The following is a 13,769-nucleotide window of genomic DNA, read 5'->3' as shown; positions in this document are numbered from 1 at the left end:
AAATGCCTTAAAATTGAACCTATACATCCTCACATAATTTTCCTTTTCTAAGGTCATGTTCTACTGAATCTAAAGCTTACGGCTTATAATGATATGGCTTATAATAGATAAGAGGTCACAGTTATGGCTAGCAAGCTGTAGAAACTTGAAAAGCATTGCTAAAGATATTAAATTCTATGTAGATTCCAACACAGATTCTTCTTCCAGCCCTTTAAAAAGCAAGAATAAAAATCCTTATAGCACATTATGAAATGCAGTTTACCTTACAATGAACAATCAGCTCTGGCTGTGCTGTTATATTTCCTGATTCATCTACTACTTCAACCTGAAAGGGAAAAGCTGTACCATTTTCAATCTTTAGAATTTCTGAATCTGGTTTTACTTTCAATTGACGAGGAGGGCCTGTAAAAAATGCACAATTGCAGAACAATAGTTATATTTTGGATAACTTCTAAGAAACAAAATTTAAGTCTTTGTTATCTTAGAGATTTTAAAGCCAAGTTACCAAGATATTTGTGGTAACAAACCATTTCAAACAATTCAGGTATATATGTTAGTTTGTACTGGAAAGTTCTAGACTTTCTGTCCTTCAACACATATCATCTGCCAGCCTTTTGAATTCTTTTAGTAGAGAACCCTTAGACAAACATGGTGAAATTCAGAATATACAAAGTGTAAACACGTGATATAATTTTGTTTACATGCTATATGGATTCACATTCATCAAAAAAGAAACTTTGAGTTTTCTTGTGACATGATAAACACAAAAATATTAATGTTGAGATATCCAATTAATTGCCAAAGCTATCACAGCTACAATCTGCATGCAAAAAATGCAAAAGAAAATTTTGTTGTCATTACTTAGATAATAAAGTGAAGCTATTCAGATAAGACTATCTTCTGGAACACATAATTATTTTATCAGTTTTTGAAAAGAGAAGGAAATAATAAATTACTATTAAAAGACAGGTTCTGAAGGAACAGTGATGGTAATTTTGCAGAAGCATCCTTTATGCATGACTTATTAAATCTTCTATTTCAAACTCACTGGTTGAAGAATAAGACGGAAATAGCTTTTATTATTTCTTCATCAAAAAACAGCTTACAAAGTCAAGGATATAACTCAAGTGAGAAGAAAGAGGCAGTGAAGCATCTCTACATTGTCAAAAGCAAAATGAAGGATGAAGGTAACAGTCCAAGATAAACAACAGCAACACACAACACTGTCTGTCTCAAGTCCAATCATTTCACTGTTTTCTACATAAACCCTTACCTCCTCAAAGGATAAAGAATAATGGACTAAACTGTGCATCGTTGGTCTTACAAAGTAGAAGACAGTATCTCTGCAAAATGAGATGGGCAAGCCTGAAGTTTGGTAATCTGGGAGGCCAAAACTTAGCTTTCATACTATACTTTTTATCCCAAATCCAGAAAAACCCAGGTAATAAGGGATAATAGATCTCAAGTAAGGGAATCCTCCAAATCAAGACATGCACAAAACATAAATTTCTGGGAAGGGCAGTGCCCTTACAGACCTCTATGTTCCTGTCTTGCATTATGATAAACTCATGTAACACTAAAATTTCAGACACAATTCAATTGCCAAAGCATCCCCCTTTCATCGGTTAAGAAACTGAACAAGCACTTATTCATTCATGAGAGGTTTTCTGCAGGGAGAACAGGTCAATGCAGATTAGTACATGTTAAAAGTCTTAATGCTAAAGAAAAACAAGAAGATAAGAAGCTCATTTGTTCAACGGTGCTAGATTAGAAAAAGATTTAAAGTAATTAAAAGACAAAAATGTGTCTCAAATAAGCAGACCAATATTCCAGCCCCTAGAATAGTAGATAAGATTCGGCTGCGTGTACAATGATACTCCTGCCAAGAATGAGATGGTCTTGGCTTTATTTCCTTTCTAGTCATCACCTGGATCCTTTTCTTATGCCTCATTAAATATTTTACTTTCTTGGGAGAAGCTTTCATTAATAGTATCAGAGTAAAATTTAACAGAATTTCACTAAATATTTTAAGGATACTTACCTGGCTGCAATCTTATTTTTATGATTTGTGTATCTTGTTTCAAACCAGGAAGAGTAATCTTCAGATTAAAGTTCTAATGAAAAGAATATTTTAATTATTAACCTTAAATAAAACCATATATTAGTTTCACATAACTGCATCAATTTGTATATATGTTAATTTCAGAAGTCCCTAGAAATTGTCTTGCAGTGCTACAAAAAAATAAAGATTTTTTTTCCCCCCCTGTACTGAAAACTCTTTTCCATGTTATTATAAGCAGACATGTTCAATTCAGGATTTGTATGGTAAACTACATGATTCTGAAACTACAAAAAGCAGCTGTTGTAACTTTTCATTTCCTGCTTAAAGGCTGTTTTAATGGGGAAAAATGTAGCAGTTTAAAAAAAAAAAGTAGTTTTAAAATAAAGGTCTACAAGTTCTGTGTTTGTTATTTCTTAGCAAGGCACCACTATCATCGTCCATCTATCTTTAAGGATGTAAGAAAAATAACTGCTGCAAACTGCATCACTAAAACCAATTTTCTCATTAAAATCAGATCATGAAAAATAGTAATAAGAATATTTTTTAAAATTATTATGGTACAATACTACTTCTGTACTGCAAGTTCCCTAAATGATTCTTGGTCCTGGCCCTCACCAAATTTATCTCTTGCTAAAGTGTGGCACATTTGCTCCTATACACTTGATTTCTCATAACCCACTCCATTTTATGTCATTTTCTTGCCTTTCACCTTAAATTCTGAACTTTGCCTACCAAATTTACTACACTGAAAACCCTTTAATCTTCAACAAGCCTTTTCTCCTCTTTATACATCTTTCCACCAGCAACATTGCTTGCTATTTTCTAAGCAACTCTATCAACAGTAAAATGGGGTATCTCATCTCCTAGCTTTGTCTTTACTGTGCTAGACTATGAGACTAAATGAAAGGATAGGGACCTGGCTAAAATACTGTGAACTATGCCTAAATAAATAAATAAATAATTTAAAAAATATTTAAATCTATATTTATCAAAAGCATTAAGATTTGTTTTATGAAAAAAAATCTTTTTTGCATGGAATGTACATTTTGGGTTTTACAGTAAAGTAGAAGCTTGACAAGGTGCTGAGAATCCATCAGTAACAGTTTGGATTTAGACAATGTAAGTGCGTAAGTGGATAAGCATGACTGTGTAAGTGCAACAAGAATAGCAGGAACAATTAAAGAAGCTTGAGCAGACACCCTGCATATTAGCTGTTACTACTCATCATCTGAACTAAGAATGGAAGATTTCATCTTCTTTAGCTCCCTACCATCTTGCAGTGCAATAGTCACCAGGATAATTTGGCGTAAACCAATCTCAGCACTAGGTAAAACTAAGACAGCTGATTTGGAGAGTAGTACCCAGTGTTGCTGGGTGCACTCTACCACACATCCATGTGTTGCTCAGTCCTTCTAGCTCCAGTCCCATCAGCTGTGAAAAGAGTGCAGGTATGAGAAATACAAAGTGCTCCAAGTAGAGCACTAAGAGATAATTAAAAAATATCCCAAGAAATATCTGTAGTCATTAATGTAGACCAAACTTAAGCTAAAACTATGTGACAATCCATTTTACACAAAAATTATTTACTTTGTGTCTTTTTTTTTTTTTTAATATGTTACTTCAAGTTTAAATTTATTGGCCTACCTTGCCCTGGCAACTGTTTACACAGCCTTTAGCAATAACACCCTTAATGACACACTTGGTTGCCACAGGTATGTCTTCATGCTTCAGTGTTAATCCACTAGAAAATAGATAGAAAACACAAGAGAATCAGTTTAAAAACAAACACAGTGTTTTAATATACAAGATACTTTCAGACATTCTTATGAAAATAAAAGCAAAAATATCAGTTAATTTATGTGAGAAATTCACAGTATATCATTCAGATAAACCCTAAAGTATTATTATATTATTGCCATATAAAGAAAGGGCAAAAAAAAAAGCTGGCTGAATTACCTAGCTTCCAGAATTGGCCTAATGCGATTTGTCGAGTGTGTTGCATGACCAAATTCATCCTGCAATTCCAAAGGAATACTAAAAGGCACTCCAATTCGAAAAGGAAGCTCCAAGAGACCCACCAAAAATTTCTCTGGTTTGCCCTCTAAGAGAAAATAATAATACATTTTTAGAAAGAATTATGAGTGGTCCTTGGCTTTTTCTTGATTTCTTGAAGGCTGCAATTAAGAGGTTTTCAGATGCAAAGTAAACAGGCTGTTCAGAACACTGTTACAACCAAAGTTATGCTTATGTTCTTTTTTTTAATTTACACTAAAATAAAAACAATAGTTAAAATATAACAGCAGGAAACTACAGTATAGAAACATAACAGGATAGTCAAAATTCCCTAAGTATTCAAAACACCAATACAGCACCTGAAAGTGAAAAAGTTCTGTGTGGACAGCTTTTCCTAAATATTTAATTGCTTAAATTCTGGTAAAATAAATCATTCATGCAGCAGAACATTTTTGTTCTACAACTGCCTCAAATTTGAGAAATAAATATATATAATGATGAGTATTAGAAAAAGAAACGTGGGTGTACCTTTCCTGTGAAACCTGGCCCCACTACACTGCCTCCAATTAGGCACTAACAAACAAGACCAGACAGTGGTAACAAGTGGAGTGTCTATCAACTGGAGCACGTAAATCAAGAATCCTATTTTGTGGAAACAAATGTCTTGACCAAGTGACCTTTGAAAAAAGAAGTGAAGCATGCTGAACTAAATGGTAAATTAATATCCTACCAAACAATTTCAAACTCAAATTTCAAGTTAACAACTATTTTTAAAACCTAGGGATGTCTATTATCAGGGAGCTTTCTTTGCATAAGAGACGACAGATACCTTGTATTGGCCAAAATTAGTTACTGATTATAACAAGACAAAGACCTCAACCTTACAGTGTCTACAATTTTATTTATCACCGTAAGTGAATGATAAAACTGTAAAGTGATTTAAGAAAGTAACAGCAGAATAACTGCCAAAAGAACATGTCTGAACGAAAACCACAAACCTTGTAGACTGACTGAGGAAGCTCAGTTTTAACCAGCATTTATGGTGATTTTTCAGCTTATCAAGGACAACTATAAACGCTCAGTGACAACCTTCTGTTAGAGAAATAGAATAATTTGTTTCTCAGCCAAAAATGCTTTTTCAGTTTAGACTGGATTTCAGTTTTCTGGATTTCTAGAATCTACATCATAAATGGTAACACAAATGTTAATATTTTGGAGTAACAAATGTGAAGCTTTATGGGTGCCTCTGAGAAAATACAAAACACAGTTGCAAAAATAAAGACTTTAAATATCTACCTTTAAAAATTGACAATGTTGAATTATTTTCTAAATAAATAAAAAAGCAGCAATAGACAGCTAAAGTTGATTTTGGTATCCCACGTGTTAAAAGTACCATACTATTAGCTAAATTGGTTTTTCAAATTTTTATTCCTTTTATTCCTTTCCATTGAGATTTGTTCATTTCAGTTGTTATAGCTGAAGGAATCTTTAACTGAATGCTGCCATACTGGGGGAAGCCACACTGCTATTGGAAAATAATAAGAGCCTATTTTCACTTTGATAAAGAGATAAAAGAGGAGGCAAGATTCATTTTTGTTCAGAGAACAACTTTTTTTTTTTCTCTTCTTTACTTATAAGTGCACAGAAATATCTTGAGCCTTCCATGGCATGTTTTCAGACATATGTTTAGATAACTACTCTTTTCAAGCAATGCCAAACATTTATTTTCCTTTACTGTTATACAAGAATACCTCTTTCTACTCTGCCAATACATAGAAACTTTTAGAAGAATATGCTACATACAAAGAACTATTTTCTGCCTCAAGAATTTGCATTCAAAGCCTCTCTTTTGTGGAAGAAATAGAAAACATTGATTTTTTTTCCCCCCCTTTGATCTTCTGAAAACAGATGTTAGCTGTACCTCCTAAAATTGTGACAAAAATAACCATTTTAATATTAAATGCAAAGAAATTAGGTTTTTTTTTCTTTCTCTCTTCCTGTCCTTCTTGTAGATAAAGTTCACAGAATGGCTGAGGTCAGAAGGGTTTTCTGGAGGTCATCTTATCCAATGCCCCTGGCTCAAATGGGACCATCTAGAGTCAGTTGCCCAGGAACATCTTTCGACAACTTTTGATATCATCAAGAAAGGAAGCTCCACAACTTCTTGGGCAACTTGAGCCAGCACTGTGTCACCTTTATAGTGAAAAACCCGTTTCCTGATGTTTGGAAAGAACCTCCTGTGTTTCAGTGTGTGCCCATTGGCTCTGGTCTCGTCACTAAGCACCACTGGAAAAAGCCTGGCTCCACCTTCTTTACACTCCCTTTAGTTATTTTTACACATTGGTAAGACCCCCATGAGTCATCTCCAAGCAAAGCAGTCACTGCTCCCCCAGACTTTTTTCAGGTAAGAGATCATGGAATCATAGAATGGTTTGAGTTGGAAAGGACCTTAAACATCATCCAGTTCCAACCCCCCCTGCTGTGGACAGCAACACCTTCCACTAGACTTGCTCAGGTTGCTCAGACTGCCATACTACCTGGCCTTGAACACTTCCAGGGACGGGGCTACCACAACTTCTCTGGGAAAACTGTTTCACTGCCTCAGCACCTTCATCCAGTCCCTTCATCATCTTCAGGGGCTTGTGCTAGACTCTCTCCAGTATATCCATGTCTCTGTGTTGTAATGTAATGTATCCAGTTCTGGGCACAGTACCCCAGCAAGCCTCACCAATTCTTAGTGGAGAGAAAGGATCACCTCCCCTGATCTGCTTCTAATGCAGCCCAAGAGGTTATTGCTGCTTGTTCCTGTGAGGGCACATTGCTGGTCTGTGTCCACCTGCTACCCACCAGGACTTCCAGGTCCTTTCCTGCTGCTTTCCAGATACCTGGATGGCAGGTAAGGGGCTGTCCTTCTGCAAGTGCAGGACTTTGCCCTTCATGCTGGGTTTTCTAAAGTTCCAGACAGCCAATTTCTGCAGCCTGTTGAGGTCACTCTGGATGGTGGCAAATTCTCAGGTGTACCAGGCACTCTTCCCAGTTTTGTGTTATCAGGAAGACTTGCTAAAGGTACATTCTGTCTTGTTATCCAGATCATTAATGAAGACATTGAGCAGGATCAAACGCTGTATTGACCCCTAGGGTAACCCCGACTTGCTGCCCTCCAACTAAACAGATCACCACTAATTGCTGTTGCTGTTCACTAATTCACCTCACTCTGTTCACCCAGTCCAAACTTCATGAGCTTCTCTGTAAGGATCTTATGGGAGCTTACTGATGAGAACCCTGCTGAAGTCTAGGGAGACAACATCTACTAAGTTAGTCCTTTCATCATAGAAGGTGAATCCATGCTAACTACTCCTGGTGATCTTCTTGTCCTTCACATACCTGGAAATGGTTTTCAGGATTAGCTGCTCCATCACCTTCCCACAAACTGAGATGAAGTTGACTGGCCTGTAGCTCTGTATGTCCTTCTCCTGATTTCTGTAGATGGGAGTGATGCTTCCCTCAAAACATCAGGTGGTTCTCTCAATTGCCATGATTCTTCAATTAGTGTGAGTGGCCTCATAAGGATATAAGCCAGCTCTCTCTGGCTCATGAGTGCATCCCATCATGGCCCATGGACTTAAGTATCAACAGTTTGCTTAGGTATTCCCTGGCCTGATCATCTTCTACCAAGGGTGTATCTTTCTTTCCCCAGACCTTCCACCAGTCTTTGGGGTCTGGGATTCCTGAGGTCTGTCTTACTAGTAAATACTAAGGCAGATGATTTCATGATCTCAGCCTTTTCCACATCCTGTGTTCCCTGCCTCATTCAACAGTGGGCCCATGCTTATTTCAGCCATCCTTTTGTCACCTATGTATTTAAAGAAGTCTATCTTCTTGACTTTGATATCACTTGCTGGTGATTCCATGTTCAATTGCAACTAGCCTTTGGCTTTTCTAACCCCATCCCTGCATGCTTGGATAGTGTCTGTATTCCTCCCTGGTTACTTGGTCCCATTTCCACCTTCTGTATACTTCGTGTTAAGTTTTGCCAGTAGCTCCTTGTTCACCCATGAAAGCATCCAGGAAATTTTTGTCTGACTTTCTATTCATTGTGACGAACCAGACTTGAGCTTGGAAGCGATAGTGAATACTAACAAACTGGCTTGGGTCTCCAGTCTGTCCAGGGCCTCTTTCCATAGAACTCTAACAGGCAGATCTTTGAAGAGGCCAGAGTCTTCTGAAGTTCAGGTTGTGAACTTCCTTTTTGCTCTTCTTCCAGCCTTTCTGGATTCCTCTGCCCTTCAGAACTACCTCCAGTGGGACATCAACCACTCACCTAACGGGCCAAATTCTGCTCTCTGGAAGCCCAAGGTGACAGTTCTGCTAACTATTCTCCTTACTTCAAGAACAGTGAGCACTGTAAACATCCACTTTGTGATCGATGTGCTCAAGACAGCCTCCAAGCACCTACCAGTCCTTCTCTCTTCACAAAGAGAAAGTCACAAAGGAGATGGGGCTCCCTCCCCACCTGGCTCCCTCACCAGTTGTGTCAACTCAGCAAGTTCTCATCAACACACTCTAGGAACCTCCTAGTGCATTTCCTCTCTGCTGTGTTATATTTGCAGCACACATCTGGTAAAGGGGAAGTCCCCCACAAGAACAAGGACTAGTGATTGTGACACTTCTCTCAGCTGTTTATGTATTTAATTTGCCTCTGCATCCCAGCTGAGTGGTAAGTAACAGACTCCCACCAATTTTTGGCTTTCCCTGCTCTCTTAGCCACAAACACTCAACAATAATTGATTGTCACCATCATCAAGTTCCAGAAAGTCTAAACACTTCCAGGCTACCTCACCACCTCTCCTTTCACTCCAACACTTTCTGAAATAAGTATTCTAGTAAGCATTACAGTAAAGAGACATATCCATTACAACCAAAAGAGAATTTAGTTTTGCATAGGATTCTTCCTTACTTAATTAATTAAAAGACTTCAATCTCAATATGTTTATTTTAAATGTATAACCAGTTTTTTAATGCATTTCTGTGGTTCATGCATGAAAGTTGGCCTAACAAATACTAGATTTATGGAAGAATATTTATGTCAATGGCATGAGGAAAAAGGAGGATTCTAATTAAGTTTGTTTTTTTAAGTACATTTGGGAAAGTTCACATCAAGGAGCTTTATTTTTTATGTAAAACTGCCTGCTACAGAGCCAACACATTACACATGAGATCAAAACCTACTACCAAAAAACATTTTTTCCTGTAAATTCTTCAAATTTGACATGCAAATGTTACTTTTCAGCACAGAAAACCAGATCTCAACTAAGACATGACAAATTTTGATATACTATGAATAGAAAAACTAAAAGTAGGAAAAAATATGGGAATTCTTACCTACAATAGTAAATTTAAATACTTTAGATGGCAGAGGCCTTCCTGCATAAGTGTCTGCATTACTTTCATTCAACACTACTTGCAGTTTCAAGGAGTAGTTACCAAGTTTCTGAAGATTTTCTAAACAGATATAAAAGTAAAATTAGAAAGAAAACAAATTATAAATAAACTGAAGGTACTGAATATGCAACTTACCCATTTTTTTAAACCAGTATGGCCACTTGCCTCCATGCTGACTGATATGGGAAATGATTTCTTCATTCTCAGTAGGTGCTGCAAAGTAAACACTTAGCTCATGTATTTAAATTTTACACCATAATTCTTAACTTTTTCAAGTATTGATATCACTTATTATTACTATCACTTCTGGATCTAACTATCAATTCAGGTTTACAACTAAACAATTTGATCACAGCTAAACAAATGAGTTCCCTGTCTAATCCCATTTTAATCAAAACTTGCTAGTCTCAGGCACATTGCACTGAAAAGTAAAAGGTTTGTAAAGTTGAATTTTGTTAGCTCTTTGGTTGTACCCTCCCTGTAAGTATGAGCACTCTGCACTCCATGCTGGCAATGGATCAAACTGACAAATAACTGCAGCAAAATTAAATGGGAGCAATGATAAAAATGTGCAGTTGACAGAGAATATAACTGAAATTAAAAAAAAGTCCTGTTTTGCTCCAAATTGTACTATCTGTCTTTATAAACCTCTGCAGAATTAAGACACATACAAAAATAGAACACACTGAAACACTGAGGCAGTTTCAGTGACTGGTTCTATAACCTAAGATAAATACAGAAGTCAGATTTATTGTTGGAAGTGTCAAGAGGTACTAATATTTTTTATTTTCCCCCAAAACACACTTCAGAATACTGAATGTGACTGCAATAAGACTACACAGAATAAAAATAAATGCAGTAGAAATACATATTGTTTTATAGCTAAGGAAAACTGTTTCAAGACCCTGTCCTTGCCCCAAATGGCATACATAAGATAAAGTAAGAGCTGTCAACGAGACTTTATCATTCTCTTACCCTAATTCAAACCCTAATTGTGAACTGAAGCTTGTACAATAAGAGCAGGTTTCTCATAGCTCGGGTCTCTTGGTAGCCCATACTACAGTTCACTAAGTATTCCACTCTTCAAAAGAGAAGAGAAACTTTTTGTACATTATATTTGCTCTTGGCCTTTGTATGGGTGTAACCATATTTCTTTCATTTATACAATTAAAGATTTGAGTTTTGCTAGGTGTGCTATGCCCAATCATCACTTATCGGACTTATTCATTGTTCTGGTGAAGAATATGAGGATTACACTACTGATTCTTCAGCTGAGTAGAGAAAAAAGCTAACACAGGAAGCCATAGAAACAGTAAAAAGTACAAATTTCCATCAATAAATGGGTCAGGGGACATGAAAGGTCTGAAGGCAGACTTTTCAGTGACCCTAGGAATGACCCTGACAAAACAGAACAATAGAAACACCAGGTCTCTCTCAAGTCCATACTTCCTGACATCAGCATGCCATATCTTATTAAGCTTAGAAAACACTGGTTTGTCACACATGCTAATAGGGGACAATTTGATAATCTAGATTAAATGAACAGCTTTTGTTCAATTCCAACCTCTTTATGCCCCAGTACACTATGCTGGACAATGGTCATGCACAGCAGCCAGCTCCCATAAACAAGTGCCATTAAAATACCATGTGTAGCCTCATGACATGTACACTGAACTGTAGCTAAGATTTGATTAGGAAACCATTTGGTTTCCTTGACATGTATCATTATAATAAGCTCAGTGCTCAGAAAGCCATTTTTACATCTCCTAACAGATAAAGGAATTGGATTTTCCTATGGTATATGGAAAGAAAGATGATGTTAGGTTTCTACAAGTTTCAAATACGTTTGACATGTGCAGAATTGGAGTTTTCAGAGAATTCAGTGTTCTAATTCTGCATTCAAAACAAAACTTGAGTGATTTCAGCTGCCTTCAACAGAACGCAATTCTTAACAATGCAATGTGAGAACATCAAGTGAAGCACCCACAAAATGGAAACCACAAACCAGTCCTCCACAGTAAATAAAAAAAAAACACCTTGATTTTTAAAAAAAATTCTGAAGTGAATTTATGTCAGATACTAAACAAGTCTGATCCCCACTTTTATACATCTCATGTAAATTGCTACGCTAACTACAGAAACATCATCCATTTTATCCAGGTTAAGTAGAACAGGCTGGAATTGATAGGCCATCCTTACTTGTGACAGAAGATGTAATCAAAATACAGCATTAAGATATAATTCATTACTCCTGCATCAAATGCAGGAGTAACGCATGGTATTGAGGCAGTTGTCATTTTATGAAAAGTCGCTTTGAAATGCTACATGCACTGATGGAGTATTGTCTAACTACCACATCCATTTACCAAATTCTAATATGTATTTTAAATATATACATATATTATACAATGAAATACCATATTATCCATTATGCACTTTAGAAATAATAAAAATACAATTAAATATAATGAAATACTCACAGTGCAAAATAACTTTGAGTTCAACAAGAAGTTTCTTTGAACCTCCGTGGCTTGTACCTGGAAGTTTTTGCATTGCTTCTCCTTTTTTATTTAAAATTTCTATTCTTAATGCTCCTGAATTTAAAATGAAAAATGACAGTCTTTTAAAATATGTTGTGGATTAAAAGTGATCAGAGATTTCTGTATGCTTGTCTTTTTAACAAGGGTGCACAATATATTTTTAAATCGGTATTTAATACTTTAGTGTTTGGAAGAAAAAAAACACACCTATTGGTGTACCAGCAAGTCTTGTTTCATTTGGTAACAACTCATCTCCTTCCGGCCATGTTACTGATAATTTGTCAGGAAGTCTAATAAAAAAAAAAAAAAAAAAGGGGTGAACATTTTTTCAGTAAGTTAAAATAAAGAGCAATTTACCTGACTGCTTTCCCATTTGGGAATAAAACTGAACTTTGTTTGATTCCTGATTAAGTACAAAAACTATAATTAGGAACTCCACAATTATGTAACTGTTACTTAGTGCTTACCTTGCCATTTCATCCTCTATGTATTTTTTAACGACTTTGTCAGACACTGTTCTGTCAAGTTTTGAGATTGGAATAATTTTTGTTTCAGCATACAATGCCTGTGGCTCCTGAAATAAAAATTCAATGCAGTTATAAATGGCCAGACTTTAAATATGTCAGATGAGAAAGACCTCCCAATCAAGGGACTAAACAAGTCAACACAGACATAATGCAATATGCTAAAAATATTACCTGGTGAACCTACAAGACACTGTTTTGAAATTTGCTGAAATCCCAAGAGTTACAAATGGATGCACAATATACTAGTGATACTAACTGTGATACTTTATTTCATACACAGACCTTAATAAACCAACTTGTTCATAATGAATAATAATTTTAATATATTCACATCAAAGCTGAAGTTGAGTATTTCTAGACTGCTGATTGTAAAAAATTACATTAAAGGAATTTACTGTTATTTAAAGTAATTTAATCAGGTGAGACAAGGGATTATGTTTAAAGATTTAATAACCACACTAGCTGTGTGAATCCTTTCTGTATTTTTTCTTACCAAAGCAATTTGAACCTCTCCCCCAGTGGCAAATATATCCCCATCATGGTCCCCATACAAGTAAAATTTCTCAATGCTTCCATAGAATATTGGATGAGTCTTAGTAGTTTTCACCTATAAGCAGAAGACACCAATTAATTCATTACTCCTGCATCAAATGCACAGTATCTGCCTTTTATAGGGTTTAACTAGCTTACCAGCTGTCCAGTTTTGTATGTTTTTCCATCCCACTCTATTGCCGCATACATTGTCCAAGGGCTCTGCATTCTTTTGGATGATACATCAGTACGCACAGTCATTCCTTTAAAGACTGTGAATTTTATCTGTTTGTCATATTTTTCATGACAGTCTTTGAGCCACAGAGCAAATTCTCTGTCAATTTTCATTCGCTGCTCCTATAAAGAGATTACAAAATAAGTACATATTAACAATGTATTATAAAAATTGATTCTGACCACATCAGAAACCTGAACAATTTTAAGAGTACAGAGATACTGTACTCAAACCAAAAGCCAAAATGACATACAGAAAAGCAAAAGAACAAACAGAAAAGAAAAAGAAAGAAACACAGAAACAGAAATAAAGACACAAAGAAAAGAAAGGATTCTTCAGTTTGAAAACTTTAAAAAATTCTAGGAAAGCTACACTTCAAGTCAAAAAAAAGTGCTTCCCCCAGCAGCCATATTCCTTTA

At 35.9% G+C, this 13,769-nt stretch overlaps 1 protein-coding gene across 1 annotated transcript in view; it reads right to left on the bottom strand.

Moving 5' to 3' along the window:
- The window catches only part of SMCHD1 (structural maintenance of chromosomes flexible hinge domain containing 1), a 68,475-nt gene that overhangs the window by 30,558 nt on the left and 24,148 nt on the right, over positions 1 to 13,769 (bottom strand). The window contains exons 13-23 of the mRNA XM_084213308.1: positions 13,275 to 13,472; positions 13,078 to 13,191; positions 12,525 to 12,631; positions 12,265 to 12,347; positions 11,998 to 12,111; positions 9,653 to 9,730; positions 9,458 to 9,577; positions 4,019 to 4,163; positions 3,707 to 3,803; positions 2,042 to 2,114; positions 263 to 402 (exon numbers count right to left, since the gene is read on the bottom strand). Coding sequence (XP_084069434.1) covers positions 263 to 402; positions 2,042 to 2,114; positions 3,707 to 3,803; positions 4,019 to 4,163; positions 9,458 to 9,577; positions 9,653 to 9,730; positions 11,998 to 12,111; positions 12,265 to 12,347; positions 12,525 to 12,631; positions 13,078 to 13,191; positions 13,275 to 13,472 — 1,269 coding nt within the window. The remainder of the gene's footprint in view (positions 1 to 262; positions 403 to 2,041; positions 2,115 to 3,706; positions 3,804 to 4,018; positions 4,164 to 9,457; positions 9,578 to 9,652; positions 9,731 to 11,997; positions 12,112 to 12,264; positions 12,348 to 12,524; positions 12,632 to 13,077; positions 13,192 to 13,274; positions 13,473 to 13,769) is intronic.

This window comes from Fringilla coelebs (genome assembly GCF_963513975.1).
Source record: "Fringilla coelebs genome assembly, chromosome: 1".
Lineage (NCBI taxonomy): Eukaryota > Metazoa > Chordata > Aves > Passeriformes > Fringillidae > Fringilla > Fringilla coelebs.
This window is presented reverse-complemented; position numbering and strand designations above follow the sequence as displayed.